General features: G+C 27.4%; 1 protein-coding gene across 3 annotated transcripts in view; it reads left to right on the forward strand.

Annotated features, from left to right (window-relative positions):
* The window catches only part of dsd (attractin-like protein dsd), a 102355-nt gene that overhangs the window by 42039 nt on the left and 44029 nt on the right, over nucleotides 1–16287 (forward strand). For 2 of the 3 annotated variants that reach the window (XM_016049407.4, XM_016049408.4), the window contains exons 1-4: nucleotides 3363–3691; nucleotides 11445–11645; nucleotides 12411–12539; nucleotides 13613–13791. In XM_016049407.4, the coding sequence (XP_015904893.1) occupies nucleotides 3450–3691; nucleotides 11445–11645; nucleotides 12411–12539; nucleotides 13613–13791 (751 nt within the window). In that variant the 5' untranslated portion in view covers nucleotides 3363–3449. Of the gene's footprint in view, nucleotides 1–3362; nucleotides 3692–11444; nucleotides 11646–12410; nucleotides 12540–13612; nucleotides 13792–16287 lie in introns of those variants that run through there. The other variant, XM_043040918.3, reaches the window with a different exon arrangement.

Genomic DNA, 16287 nt, shown 5'->3' on the forward strand with positions numbered 1-16287 from the left:
AGAAAACAAAACTAGAAAAACCGTAGTAGCCGAGAAAGAAACAAAACAAATAAATAAAAAAATGGAGTTGAGAAAACAAAACAAAGAAAACCACTGTGCCCGAGAGGGGCAAGTCAGGGTAAAATGCATTTCCACGTGCTGTAGAGAGATGGTGAGGAACTAATGTCGTTAACACGGTAATTAGCATTCATATGAATGGAACAAGATTCCAGGGCATCCAGATGAGCTGATGTAAAAGAGGTAGAAACAGTTTTGGCATAGTAAAAATTGAATTTATGATCAAGATTCTAAATTTGATGATTTATCGAACTTTTGATGTGTCCATTATCAAGAATCTGCCGGACAATAGAAAAGACAAAGGAAGCGACAAAAAATTCTAAAATTCCATTTTTTATATATTTGGCATCTTTTTCTAATAAGTTGCATGTCACAAAGAAATTTTTTTTCAAAGATAAATTTTATTTCATCAGTTTCCTGAGATTCTATTTAATCGTATATGGAATTAGTAGTGGAAAGAAGATAGTTGTTAAGCTACTTTTCTCTAATCCACTTACTTTGTTGCCTGTAGTACAAATGCATTAAAAAAAGTATGTGTAATAATAGTATAAAAAAAGGTTTCGTCCAACATCCAATTATTTTACATTTATAATGTAAAGTAATTAGATGGTTAACAGTAACTTTTATTGTAAACCATAAGCAGTAGAAATAATAAAGAAGATTGAAAATAAGTTACCCATGCTGCGCAAGAAGCATTTTTGTACCTTAATTTAAACTGCATAAAATTGAGATGCTACTATATTTCTCATCTCATTGTTTTTAGTCAGGGACCAATTTATTAATTCCTTGGTCGGGACACAAACAAAAATTCTTGTTACAAAAATAAAAGTAAAATATATTAAGTTATGAAAATTTAATTATGTTCAGGAAACAAAATTGAGAAAAATTTTGGCTTCAATAACAAAAATTTTCCAAATGTGCATTGATGGCCCATTTGGGGTCCTCAATAAAGCCCAGGATGAATGCTTTCGCATAACTCAGTTCTCTTTCTTGGGAAAGGTGATTGCTTTTTTCATTTTTAAACAAATTTATTTAAATAGGGAGGCGAGATTGTTTTCTTCTTCTTTTTAAACAAATTTATTTAAACAGGGAGTCACGATTTCTCGTTGGTTATGGCAAGTACCCGTTATTTTATTTTATAATCGACGTCGAACAGTCGACCCAATTCTGAGTCTACGACAATCAATGTTCAACTCCGTAGTCTTGTAATTTTGAACCCAACCCAGAAGACAAGGGAACTTCTGTATCAAGCATTGGGGGCAAACTACCCTTCATGGATGACAGTTTGGTGGAACTAACGCGTATACACGGAGAGGAAAAAAAACACGAAAACCTTCCACTGTCAGTCCGACTATTAGGGGATCTAGCCCATAATCCGACTACCATTGAGAATATTTTATGTCAGCACTGTGGTCAGTGTGAGTCGTGAGCAGAATTCGTATCGAGGAGCCAACGCTGGGAGTCGAACTCGGGTCACATCATTGGGAAGCGAACGCTCTATCCCCTGAGCCAACTGACCTGTCTTAGCAAAGAACTGGGGTTTGATTGCCAGTGTCGTACTGAAGCTCATGTTGTTGGTCACGAAATTGTGGAAACTTAACTTCCATGACGTCCTGGCTCACAATGGGCTGTTGGGGAAATGCTTTATATAGATAGGACGTGGTTTAAGGGTGGGCGAGTTTAAGCTGAAAACAAATACCCTTGTTACTAAATAAGAACCAACACAAATAAACCATGAATAACAATTTAAAGTGCATTTTTCAAAAATTAATTTAAAAAATAAGTTTCCTTCAAGACAAACATTTGTTTGAACAAATGTAAGAAAAACAGATAAATTTTTTTTCAGGAAATGCATTTTATATTAAATCAACATCGCAGAAAATTTAGATTATTTAATAAATTGATTGTTATAAATCTAAATTTATTATAAAATAACAAATTTGTCAATTCTTTTCAATAATTTCAACTTTATAATTTTTAATTATCGGATGAGAATACAACTTCCTATAATTTAGAAAAAACGTCATATAATTAAGTACTATCTAATAACATTTAAATGAAATTGAATAAAAATTCATTGCTTCATAAAGAATAATCGAATACTAACTAATTATTCACTTTGAAATTTAAAGGCACTTTTTTCTGTACTTTAAACTAAATAATTTCAAGTTTTTCATTAAATTATCTTATTTTTCACTTGCATTAATAGATTTAGCTGAATAGGTTTTTTCAATGCTCCTCCCTCAAAATAGTTAAATTTTTTTCAGACGAAAATTTTATTTATCCTCTTGTATTGCTGACTTCAGAAAGCCGTTTTTCATCCACAGGTGAAAATGACCAAGCAAAAAAAAAAAAAAAAAAAAAAAAGTGGTGATTTTTTCAAGTTTTCATGCCCCCTTTCTTGCTATCCCGTTGATTACTATAAATTAATAAATTTTCATTCATATTCAAGAAACAGGTATTTGTATTTCTTAATTGAAAGCTTTAAAAAAAGGCTACAATACGAGTTTTTAACAAAAAAAGGGAGTTAAATCGACTCAAACAAAACCTTTCTCACTTTCAGGTGTTCATAATTTTAGATGGGTCATCAGCCTTTTTTTTCTTTAAGTTGTTGAACTTACGTGTCAAATCTCGATTGTAGCGCCCTCTATTATACCCTGATCTGCGGAAGTCATTTAGCGAGAACAATCATTCCGATTTGGCACTTAATCGCGCTACGTATCTTGCTGGTGGGGCAACCCTAAAATGTCTTCATTCAGTTTCGTGAAATTTTGCGGAAGAAATTTGTAGCGCAACTTAATTACATTTTTACATTATTTGTCGATACAAATTGATTTTTTAAAAGAATAATTTAAATTTGTGATAACTTTCAACTTCTAGTTTATTTATAAAAATAATAATTTGAATTAAAACATCAAAATTAGCTTCGGATTTTTTTTTTAATTTAGTAGAGAAGATTTTCTCAATTTTTAATAAAATGGAAAAATATTGAAAATTTTTTTTCCTTATCCTTTTTCAATTAAGAAAATTTTTTCCGCATATTTATTAGAATTATACCCAAATTAATGTGAATTAGTTTTTTCCTATATTTGTTTATTACTTAATTGAGATAATATTTCATTATTTGATCAATGAATATGAAAAAATCTCACTCAAAGTAATCGGAAAAAATGTAAACATATTTTGTTTATCACTTATCTAGATAAGTTAAACTTCTAGAAAAGATTTTAAAGAAAGAAAATTTTTAATTTTGTAGTGCGGCTGCAATATCACTTACTTGGCGACGAATGTCACATTTGGCTGCGAATGTGCTTTTTCCACTTTGTTTGGTAGTCGGGTAGGTTGGAATAGGAATATGCTTTACGGTATAGTGCAGCAATGGAAGGGCGATAATGGAAATTTTAATGATTTTTTCTACGCATGGAAAACAAATCAAGCTTCGAGATTTCCTGACATATGCATATATTTTTATTAACCTGACATTTTATATTTTAATTTCGGTAGAATCTGTTGCATTAACATCGTTTCAGTGTCACGATGTACAATGCGTTCACGGTGTTTGCAGGGAAGGCCGTTGTATATGTAACCCGGGGTGGCAGGGAATTGGATGTCATCGTTGCGGTGGTCGGGTCAGGTAAGTTTTATTTATTTTAATATATGAAATATAAACAAAAAGTCTAATTATTCAAAGCGAGCAACAATAATTAGCGATTCCTAATCAAACGTAGTGTATAGATGTATACCAGTGTACCTTGACCAATGAAGGAAAAATTAAACAACATATTTAAATAATAAAATCAAGCAGTAAATTTAGTTAAAATTTAGTTTTATGCTTCCCAATATATTGAAATTATTGTTTTACTACAATGTAATTCTGCGTCGATTGGACGAAAGTTCAATCTCACTTTATAAGTGTGTTTGTTTACATTCGTAGACTTCTCATATTTATTGATATTATGTGTATGGAAACGTTTTAATAAAATGTGTTTTCTTTGGATCTTAATAGACTATTAATTCATTTAAACGTAACCGATTTCTCCGTATTTTTGTATTTTTTTGTTGTGCCTTATTTCTGTGATTTTAGGATACTTTGTTTACACTGTATTGTTTCTCTTTAGTTTTATTTTTAAACATAGACTTTTTATGTATTTTCGGCCCTATGATTTATTTTCCTATTTATTATTAAATTATTTATTAGTATTAGTTTTTCAAAACATTTGACATTAAAGTTTTTTTGTCAATTATATTGGATATTTGCTTTAGTTTGTTTGTGATTTAGAAGTTTTTTTTGTAATTTCTTATTGTAAGACTTTCTCATCATAAATATATGCATGGACTATTGTTGAATTTGATCCTGCTGAGATCAATTTTCACTAGGAACCAAAGCAGTCACTTACTCTGGGGGTATTAACAGGCTGGCCACAAGGAACAGTGAATTTTATCATTCTGTAGAAATTAGGGAAATGCCAGGATATTAATAAAAAATGCTCAAAAAGTCAAATAAAGGATTTAATTGAAGTTGGAGGTACCTAAAAGTCTGAGTCTATAAAGATATTATAGTTTGATTATGATAATGAAAAGAATGATTGTGATATTTTAACAATTTTTAAATTGTTAAGGTTTTATTATATTCATTTATGCAAAATATTGAAGTCACACAGCTATTTGAATTTTTAAGAAATATTCATTAAATTTATTTTCCTTTCCAATTGTTGCTTTTTGGATTTCACGTAATTAAAAATGCTAGATTACATAGTTTGAAAACTAGCATTATTATTTAAACAAGATTTCAATTATAAGCTGTCAAAAATTGTTTTGTAAAATTCCATGTTTCTGTTTTCAAAAAGTTTCTTCTATTTCTTCCTCTTGGATTGGAAGAAACTTATTTCTTCAGTCTTGTCTTTATTTCCTGTTTAACTCATTTAAATCAATGTTTTTTTTAACCAGCTTTTTTAAATCAATTAAACCAATTTAAGTAACCATTTTTCCTTTCTTCAATCAATCAATTTATTGTATGAACAAGAGTAAAACATTTTCATGGTGATTAGGTTTAACCTTCAAGTTTAAATGATATTTATGTATATTTTTAGAATATTGTTGAGAATTTGATTGTTTCAAACATAAAATACAAATATATATTTTAATTTTTGGTTTATGCTAAAATTTCTTTCTCATCAGATAAGTAATGCAGTTATAAAAATAATTGCTGTTTAAGTTTTTTCATTTCTTAAAGATATTGTTGTTTTGACATTCCTAAAGAGAGAATTCTTTTAATGTGAGCTTTCATGTTCAATTCGTAAGGCAAACACATGATTTGTAATTGTATTTTGATATTAGTAACTAATGTAATGTTTAAGAAACCTGTGTGGTTCAAGTCTTTTTGACTAAGGTAAATTTATTTCAGAACAACTTACTTTGTATACTATATTCTGCTTGCATATAATATTCCATATAATACCTTATTCTGTTTGCATAATGAAAAATGATCTGTGAATAAGGTTATTCGTATCGTATTCATGTGATTTTTAAAATCATACATCGCTATTCGTATTCACATGATTTTAAAACTAAATACCAAGATTCATATTTACATGATTTATTAATCGTGCATTGAGATTCTTATTCACATTATTTCAATAAAATCTCACATCAATCAATATTTTTATTAAAACCTTGATAAGATTTTGTGGATAAATATTTCCTGCATACTTTTTTCTTGCCCAAAGTTCAGGTATTTTTTTCAATTATTAAAAAGTATTTTTGGGCATAAAACTTTTGGATTTCTCTTTTCAGCTTTTTTTAGTTTTTACCACTGTCTTCCCTATGGTATGAAAGTCTTATAAAAATTAAAACGATTTTAGAAAAATCTCTGATTTTCAAACAAATTTTGCCAAAAACTGATGCCTATGAAAGAATTGAAATTTTGTGTTCCCAGAAAGTTTCTAATTTTATTTGATATTTAAGGCTGCTTATCATCAGATATGAAAATTTCATTCGGAACAACAACTGCACATTTTCACTACAAAACCAAGAGTTTGTGGATTTCTTTGCGATGATTGACACTTTATACTAGAACTACAGAAAAAAGTTCTGTGGGAAAAAAAATGCTTTAGAAGAAAAAGCGAGAAAAAAGAGCATTAGAAAAAACATGTGGACAAAAGTGCTTACTTTAGCAATTATGTGAATTTAATAACAGATTTGATTCAGGCTGTTAAACATAAAAAGTGTGATGTTCCATTTTAATGCAATTTTTTTCATCAAAAATTCACCTGTTGGTAATTTTACCATAATTAATGTAATTATTGGAGTTTGGAAAAATTATGGAGCTATTTAAGAGTCCTAAAATTGTTGGTAAATAGTATGAAGTTCGTAAGTTTTTTCCATGAACTTCAAGGTGATCCTTGTACTGTAGCTAATTTTTTTAAAGTATCTAATTTCATTAGAATAAGTATATAATTACTCTAAATTCATGCTTAATTCGCCTTTAAATTCATGCTTATTTGGCCCAAATCAAATTCATTGTTAATTCTTATAATTATTTAAGTAATTTTTTTTATGACAATCAAAAGTGATTTTCTTATAGTGAATAAATATTTTATTGAATTATATATTGTCCATTTTGGTCCATTACCTTTTGCCATCTTTCTTTCAGCAGCATGATTCAATGAACATAATTTTTTTTCTTGCTGGCAAAAAGCTGAGCTTAGTGTTTTTTAACCTACTTACTTGAAGTAAAGGTTTGACTATTTAAAAAATGTTGTAGACAACCCATTTCTCGTCCCCAGTGATAATGGGCTTAAAAAATGGATGGCTTTCTTGATGTTTGAAAAACAAATCACAGACGTCTACGCAGCAAATTTCTTTCCTTAAGAATATGGGGAACCCATATATGAAGCCTTAAGTTTTACCCTTATGCTTTTTTTATGATCATGAATGGTTGAATTCAATTAATTCTCTCAGCAATCTTACGTGTTGTTCAATTGCATCTGGTTTGAATCAATAAATGCCTGTATTGCGTCCCTTTCAAAAATCAAGCCCCTGTGATGGCCATGGTTAAAATCATGGTTTAAGCCCCAACTCTGTAGTATTTTGTGGTAATTTTTAAGTAAAAGCTTTATTTTATGGCAGCAATTATCAAAAAATAAAAAACAAGGAATTGAAAAAAAAATATGTTAGCAAATAAGGGATTATTTGTATTTAATTGTCACTTACTTAGGTTAACCAGGTATATAAAATAAATTTTTTTTTAACACCCGAGTTTTTTTTAAATAAAAAATTTGAAAAACCAGTTTTTTTGTTCTTGTTGCTTAAACCACATGTTTATTTGGTTTATTTAAAACATAAGGTTAAACAACATGCTAAGCCCCAAATTAAAAGTAATTAAACCATTAAAAAAATTTCAAAGAAGTCTTTTTAACTAATGATTAATATTTTGATAAATATAAAAATATTCACTTTTGCTCATAAATAAGTGAACATAATAGAAAATAATATAATAATTAAAAATCTTGAATAATTATTACCATTCCACTTAATAAGCAAATAAACATTTAATATCTAATTGCTTTTTTTAGTAGTGCATGCATATAAAAGTTAAGTTAACCTCCTTGAGTGTTAGTATATAAATAAATGCTGTGATTCAGAATTATTTACATTAATATCCTCATACAGTTTGTAGTATTAATATCAATTGATTGCTGTAAAATATATTTTTGTTTTTCATTTATTTAATCAATACCACTTTTAATATAAATGGGCATGAGATATTTAAGGCAATACATTTTTGTTAATTAAAAATATTTAAAATTCAAAGAATGATAAAAGAAATGAAAAGAAAAATGGTCTGCATACATAAAAGCATAAAACTGTAAAGGTATGTTAGTAATAACAAGTTGAAAAATAAAGAATAAATTACTTATTTATAATTTATTTTAACATAATGGAATTTTAAATCTAACAATATTCTTGTGCAGGGTTGCCGCAGGCAACTATTTTCGACCTGAGGCAACTATGGCAACTTTTTTTGCCTGAAAAGTCGAAAAAACAACTATTTTCAAGAAAAGAAGACTATTGGGAGACTTTTCTGTGCTTCTAGTGATGTTTTTTTTATTAGCATAAATTGGGTTGACAACCTGCCTCCCACGGTAGCTTCTGGACATAATGAATTTTTTTTTCTTAAAAAATAAAAAAAAATTGAATAGCAAATTTGAGTCATCACTTTTTTATGAGCTCAATTTGCGCAGATTCTATTGTAAATCTATTTTGTTTCTTAATAGTCTTTTCAACAGTTATTGCTGCAAAATTTTGCTTGATTTTAAAGAACCCTATTTTTAATACAATATTATGATGCATGAATTTCGAATTTTAGTAATAACTTTTCAGTATATATATATATTTGTTAATTCAATTATTGATAAAAATGAAAATTTTTTAGAAAGATTATTTTTCTGAATTAATTCTAGCATTTAAAAGTATTTAATTTTCTGTAAATATACAAATTTTTTTAAATGCAAATTTAGTGCTAGAACACTAACGTTTATTTAAAAATTATCATATTGGCCATCAACTTGACTAAATGGATCATGATATATTACAATGAAGTAATTTAATAAAATTTTAGTCATATTATTGAGAAATTTTTGTTCTTATTTAGGCAACTATTTTCATAATTTTTGGTAACTATTTTCATGCTTTAGGCTACTAGATTGATTTTGTTCATTTACATCGCACTAGAGCTGCACAATGGGCTATTGGCGACAGTCTGGGAAACATCCCTGACGATGATCCAAAGACACGCCATCCCAATTTTGATCCTCCACAGAGGGGATGGCACCCCCGCTTCGGTAGCCCGATGACCTGCACGCGAAGTTGAGCACTTTACGGTAGAACAGTTTAACGAGGACCAATTCCGCACACCCTCGGTCCCTACGCAGACTGATCCAAGTGGTCACCCACCCGCACACTGACTGCAGCCAGTGATGCTTGACTTCAGTGATCTGCTGGGAACCGTGTCTTAATGATCAGTCCACTGCGGGACTTAGGCTACTAGAAGCAACTATTTTGTTCATTTTTTTCTGTGGCAACCCTGTTATGGGCATATTGCAGCATAAATTTTATATATTTTTTTCTTTAATAGTTTTTAAAAAAATATAATCTGAAAAATGTAATTGTAAAATTAGAATAATAAACATACTGCATATATAAAATACAAATTCATTTGCAGAAGCAGAAAATAATTCTAAGATTAAACTGAAAAAATAAAATTTAGAAAACACCTCATTGCTATTTATACTTTTGATTGCATCAAACATAATGTATTTATCAAATAGTTAAAGATAAATTTGAGAAAACTTGAACTCTCTCAATAATTACATTATTTAACCAATTTTAAAAACTGCAGAACATGGGGTGCTCTTTTATTTTAAGCATTTTAAAGGGACATTGACTTAAAATTTGTTCACATTATTTAACATCAAGGATGGCAAGTTTCTTCTACAATGGCGATAACCACTCTTTGAGAAAATAGTTTTTTTCCAACCCAAGTGAAAGAAATTCTTTTTCAAAAAGAAATATCTAATATTTAAACAGTTTATAATTTGAATCTAGTTTAAACATTAGAGTTAATTTTTCAGCTATTTATACATAGGATAGCTATTTTTTACATAGGATTTTATATTTTTAAACAGGTGTGAACTAAAAAACGGAAAAAATTATAGAATTTTTTTTTCTTAAGAAATAAATATAAATTGTTTTTTTTTAAAAAAAATATTTTATGTTAAAGAGAGTAAAACTTAACTTTATAATTATATAACGAACAATTAAAATAAAATTATCAAAACCACTAAATTAACAAATCACATACTAAATATGGATACTACTAAAAACACATTGAATTGTCAATTACAAATAGCATGCTAATTTTCATAATCAAATAATATTAAGAATGAATACTTAAACCGACTTTTAATTAATATGATTTTAAAATTCTCCATAAAACTACAATAAAAAATAAATAATTAAAATTTTTATTTTTAAGCAATTGTATTTTTCATTTTTAGTTTTCCACTTTATCCAGTTTTTCTAGTTTTCTCCATTGTCCTGGAAAAATTAGGTTTCTTTTGGACAAAATGCCAATGCTGTTTAACATTTATATTTTTATGGATAACTGTTTTTACATAAAATTTTAAAAATTGCAGTTTTATGTTTATTTGAAATACTACTGATTCCCATTAGCAATGAAACTTAAAATTGCAAAATAATGTAGGAAAATGTAATCCTTTTTCATTTTGTTACAAGCGAACTGGAAGAATTTATATAAATTGAAAATTTTATTGCATAAAATATTTTTATAATAAAAAAACAAAGTTTGTTTTTAAATAATCAAAGGTTTCAACCAGCCAACCCCGAGGCTAGCGTTTTAATTAAAAAAAAATCATTTTAGAAAAATATCAAATTTAAATTATATGTTTCCTCATTATAGTTATTTTACCATAATTTTACCTTTCATAGTATCTATTGTATATATTAAAAAAATAGCTTAGCAGTCTCGCTATGAACTCTTTATAAATTTTTTTTTGTATATAGTCTTCCAATAAGTCATATCTGTAAACTAACGCACTATATATTTTTATGGAAAATTAATTTTATAATCTTATAGCGGTTTCATTTTTAATTTACTGCATTTTGATTTAAGCATTCAAGTGATTTGATTTTTGCACTTATGAAACATTGAAAATTATTAAAATTAATACAGGTTTTAGTATTATTTTAATTGCTTGATTTTGGGATGATTATGACTTGCTTCACTTTAATTTTGTATGGGAAGTGTCGTAACAAACCATTTTGACTACAATTCTCTTTTAAAATAAATTATTTAAAATAATTTTTATTTTCTTTTAACATGTTGAGTACGGTTGTGGTACAACTCTTTTTAGCAGATAATATAAATAGTTTGCACAGATGGTGGATTTTAAATGCCTATGTGTTAAATATTGTAATATGGCACATAATAGAGTCCCACCATCTAATTGAATTTATGAGCTGAGGCATTTATTTGATGCCATGTTGTACCCAACATGTTAATTGTAATGAAAATTGATACAGAATTGATTCAAAATGACAAGGGTACAAAGTTCACCATTGGTTCACCATTGATAGTCATAAGCCAAAAAATGGGTCAACTGTTCAAGGCTGGTTATATAATATGATTGAAATTTCTATTAATAGTTTTCTTGCATGCAGCTCCCTAAGAAATGTGCGGACCTATATTTAGTATGACTTATGATTTGTTTTATTTTGAAACATAACATTTTATGAGGCTTTTATAGCAGGGAAAAAAGTACTTTTATGAAAAGTTATATTGATATGGTGTTTTTACCTTAATTTAGATTAACAGAACCATCTGGCTTCATCATCGATGGCACTGGAAACTATAGTGTTGATATGCAATGCACCTGGCTTATTGAAAGTGGCTTACCTAATAGCACTATTAGATTGGAGGTAGCACATTTTGAAACTGAATGTAGTTGGGATCATTTGTATATATTTGATGGAGATTCTGTGTTTTCTCGATTACTTGCAGCTTATAGGTTTGTTGTAACTCTCTTTCTTTAAATTAATTTTCAGCACTTTATTTATATTTAAGGAAATTGTGATAAATTTTTTTCTGTATAATTAAGTATGTATAAATCTATAAAAATAAAAACATATCTTCCTTTTTTTTCAAGTTTATATTTAGACTTGTTTATCTATTTTCATTTTTAATTATTTTACCATTTTGAGTAAAAATAGACTATTTTAGTTTTTTAAGTCTTGCATTTTATTAGAACAACATACAACAAATGTAGTTTTTGTTGCACATAGGATTCTTTGATTAATTAAATGTTAAAGGGTTGTTGTGTCTTAGGGTATTTTTGTGTAATGTGGTAGCTTTTTGTGATAAAAATGCTTTTTTAAGCTGTAAATTTTGAAGCAAATCAGATAGAAATTAATAAAGTTGTGTTCGGAAATCTAAAAAAAGTCTTGTTCATATAGTCTTGTTCGTATGCGTATTTTGTTTACATTATTTACTTTATTAATTAGGACTAAACATGTAGAATAATAGTAAATTTTTTTTTATTTATTATGTAATCCTAAAAATGGATGATTTTTTTTTCTTAAAATTTTGTTTTTGAAAAATTTTTTTTTAAAGAAAATTAACGTGGTTTTATATCTTAGTTTGTTAAGAAATTGTAACTTTGAATAATTTAAGTTGCTTAATTAGCATTTTTATGTAACTTTTAAAACTGAAATTACAGCTTGTTTGAACATGTTTAATTCAATTTACTTTGATATGGTTATTAAAATTGTTTTAGCGGAGTACTTGTAAGATATGGAACACCTTCTGACAAATTATCTGAAATTGTCGCAACATCAGGAAGTGCATATATCTACTTTTATAGTGATGCTGCATATAACATGAGTGGTGTAAATATTACGTATAGGTAATTTTAAATTTTTTACTTGCTTTTTATAATTATTCAACTAGAGTTTAAATAATTAAGCATGTTTTCAGATTTTATATTCTATTCAAATCTGTGTAGTCATCCAATAAAATGAACTTGCTTGTAAATTTTCTTTTACTCCATGACATAAAATATACTGGGATAGTAGAGAAACCTTCACAATCCCTAATCCTTTAGCTGCACACAAAATATTTTTTATAATTGAAGCTTTCTTGAATATTTCTTTCTTAACTTTACATAAATTATGATGAGCCATTTTTGTTTTATTTTGTTTTTAAGATTTACACTTAATATGTAGTTTCTAAACTAATATTTAACTTCGGACTGATTGGATGATAAAATTCTTAAATAAACTTTGTTCTCAACTATTAGTGAGAGTTTTTATCTCCTGACGAAAAATTTAGATTGCTAAATCACTTTCTTTTGAACCTACTTCTTACTATGATTAAAATAAATAAAAAAATAAAATTTGGAAATTAATTTTTTTTGTTTGCATAAATATTTTTCCCTTAAATTTTACAATCTGTGTTTTAATAATTGCTGAATTATTAAGATACTTATGTTTTTTTCTGTCTTTCTTAAAGATAAAATACAATAAATTTTTTAACTGTAGCTGTAAAATTTTATTTTCCGTAACTAAGGTTTTTATTAATTTTTTTTTAAATTTAAAATTTTTGTAGCTATGTAGGATATTTTGTTAGTATTATTTGTATATTTCATATTTAAAATTAAAGTTATGAAACTATTTAAAACAACTTTGCTTGAAATTTTATAAATTGATATTATATTCATCTAAACTATACACATTTAGCTATAAATTTGAAAATATAGTTTATAATTTTAACTTAGTTGTACAACTGTTTCTGTACACATTATTCTTAAATGTAATAGTATGATCAAATAATTGTTATATTAAGATGCCTTATCTATCTTGGAAATGCCAGGTTGTCAAAATATTGTTGTACTTAATATTCAAAATTTTGTTTAATATTAGAGTGATTTGACTTTGCCATTTTTGTGATTAATATGTTTTTGTTCTTAAATTATTATAGCATTAACAGTTGCCCAAAAAATTGTTCTGGACGGGGACCATGTGTTGATGGCTTTTGTACTTGCTGGGCAAGTTGGACTGGTGAAGCATGTGATGTTCCTGTTTGTCCTTCAAATTGTCAAGACAATGGCGAATGTGATGTTGAGCATCATCGATGTATTTGTAAACCTGGCTACACTGGTATGTGTTTGCCTATTATAGTTCGGATAACACATTTGTTGACATTATTTTTTTTTGAAAAATTTTTTGAATTATTTTATTTATTTTCAGTGTACTTTATTATTTGTACATTTCACACTTTATTGGTGTAGTTTTTCCTGTATGCTCTTTTATCTAGTTTTGATTGTAAATTTATACTTTAATATGTGATACATTAAAGCTTATTATTAACTTTGATGTATTTAAATTAATTTGTTGGAAATTTTTTTTTGAAATGATACATTTTAAATTTTTTTTTTCTCTATGCCCTTTTTTAGATATTTTTTCCTGAATATTATTTTTTAGTAATTTGCTTTCTTTTTATAATGTTGTGTTGTTTAAATATTTTTTTCTTTCTTTTTAAATCTAATCATCAAGTTGTAGTTTAACAATGACTTGTCTTATTTATATTATGTGTATAAATGGATATTTTTTTTATTTTCATGCTTCTACATTTCTTCTCCTTCATATCTCATTTATTATTCAGTGGATGTTTATAATAGTTTGTTTTATAAAATGGGATATTCTAATAGGGCTAAATATAATATCTAGAAGGAATAGATATATATTAAAAGTTTTGAATTTAAAGTATTTTCAAAAAGTTTGTTAATCCAGGTTAAAAAATTATTATATTTCTCAATTATATTTTTTGTCAACAATTTATAATGGTAAAAAAAAAATTTATTGTAAGGTATATGAAGTGTGCTGCAGTGGTTAGTCCTCATGTGTTGGAGGAATGTATAAAATTTTGTAGAGTGTCAATGATAGGTTTTGAACTCCCAGTCAGCTAATCATGAGATTGCCATATAGTCCTCTCAGCTTAATCATTTACTTTGTTTCAAGGAGCCAAGTGCCTTTAAAGGCATTCACTACACTGATCCTTCCCCGAGCCGCAATGGCTCAGGGGATAGAGCGTTCGCCTTCCAATGAGGTGCAACGGGGTTTGATCCCGTTGATGGCTGGTCGATACGAATTCCGCATCCGTTTTGCACCGACCACAGTGCTGACGTGAAATATCCTCAGCGGTAAATGGATCATGGGTTAGAGACCGCATAACTAATTAGAATTCCATTAAGTCCAGCTAATGTAAGCAACAACCTAGGTTATGTAAACAAAGAAAGTAAAATACAAATAAGCTCTTTTGTTTCCAAATCATGCCATATCGCGTGAAGAAACTCTTTCCTACAGTTTGTATTAATAAAGTAGATTAAGGGGTTTATATGCATATTATCATCCAACTACTTTTCTAGAAAATATGTGTTCTCATGACCATAACATATTGTTTATTGGAATAAACTTGTTGTAAAATTTAAAAATTGAAACGATTGCTAAAATAAGACAATTTAACTTTAATTTTATCTTTATAAATTATAACTTTTCAATGATAAATAGACAGGGGTTGGTTAAAATAATGGAAACACTTTTGTACTAACACATTTTAACAATTAATACTAAATTCTTTTATCATTGTCTTTTTTTAAAATTATTTTATCTTGTTCATTAGTTTGTGAAGTTTGTCTTATAATGAATTATCTTATAATAGTTTTATAAAAGACATGGTTCACAATTTTTGCCCTCTGATATTTCAGCATATAATTTTATGAAATTAAAGCGGAAATGTTATAAAATGTTTAATTGTAATTTGTAAGTTAGTTATTTTGTCTACTCTTCAACTACAGTAATATATTAAGACAATATTTCTTGCAGAGAACTTTAAATTTGTAAAATATTAAAAGAAGGTACAATATCTTGATTATTTATTATATTGATTTTTATTATACTGATGTTTGAATTGTCATCTAATATAATCACATTCAAGTAATAGCATTTGTTATATAAAAACTATTAAAATAATTGTATCCTCCAGGTTTTAAATTGGAATGTTAATTTAACTATTATATTAAAACAGTTATTTCCCCACTACATTTTCGTGTGATTTTCGTCTGATGTACAAAAACTTATTTATTAACACTAATTTTAAATTTTAGCTCATTGTATCAAATATATTTTTAAGCACTAATTTATAAATTATTTTTGTTAGCTGACATATAATAACTGTTTATATATTTCTATTATACAGCAAATCTCCATTGTTAATTATGTTAGGAATTGAATGATTTGTGGTCTGTTTTTCACCAGTTCCATAAAATTATTAAGTCTCGATGCTTTATGTAAGGCTAAGAAAAAAAATGTTCCATTAAGTTTTCAACTAATTCAAATTCTATTAATTTAACAGTTTAACAGCATTTTTATCTTCTTGACATTATATTTCTATAAATGGGCTCATAATTTTTTTCTTTCATGGTTTTTTTTCTTTTCAGACTTTAATTTGGATATCAATGATTTAACAGTACAGTAGGGAACCGATTATCCGGAACGATCGGGACCATCAATATTCCGGATAACTGATTATTCCGGTTTTCTGAATCTCTACGAAAAGCCGTTTTTTTATAGTTAAACCCAACTAAAAAAAAAAAA

The sequence above is a fragment of the Parasteatoda tepidariorum genome, chromosome 12 (genome assembly GCF_982258835.1).
Source record: "Parasteatoda tepidariorum strain Cologne lab strain chromosome 12, Ptep-v5.0, whole genome shotgun sequence".
Classification (NCBI taxonomy): domain Eukaryota; kingdom Metazoa; phylum Arthropoda; class Arachnida; order Araneae; family Theridiidae; genus Parasteatoda; species Parasteatoda tepidariorum.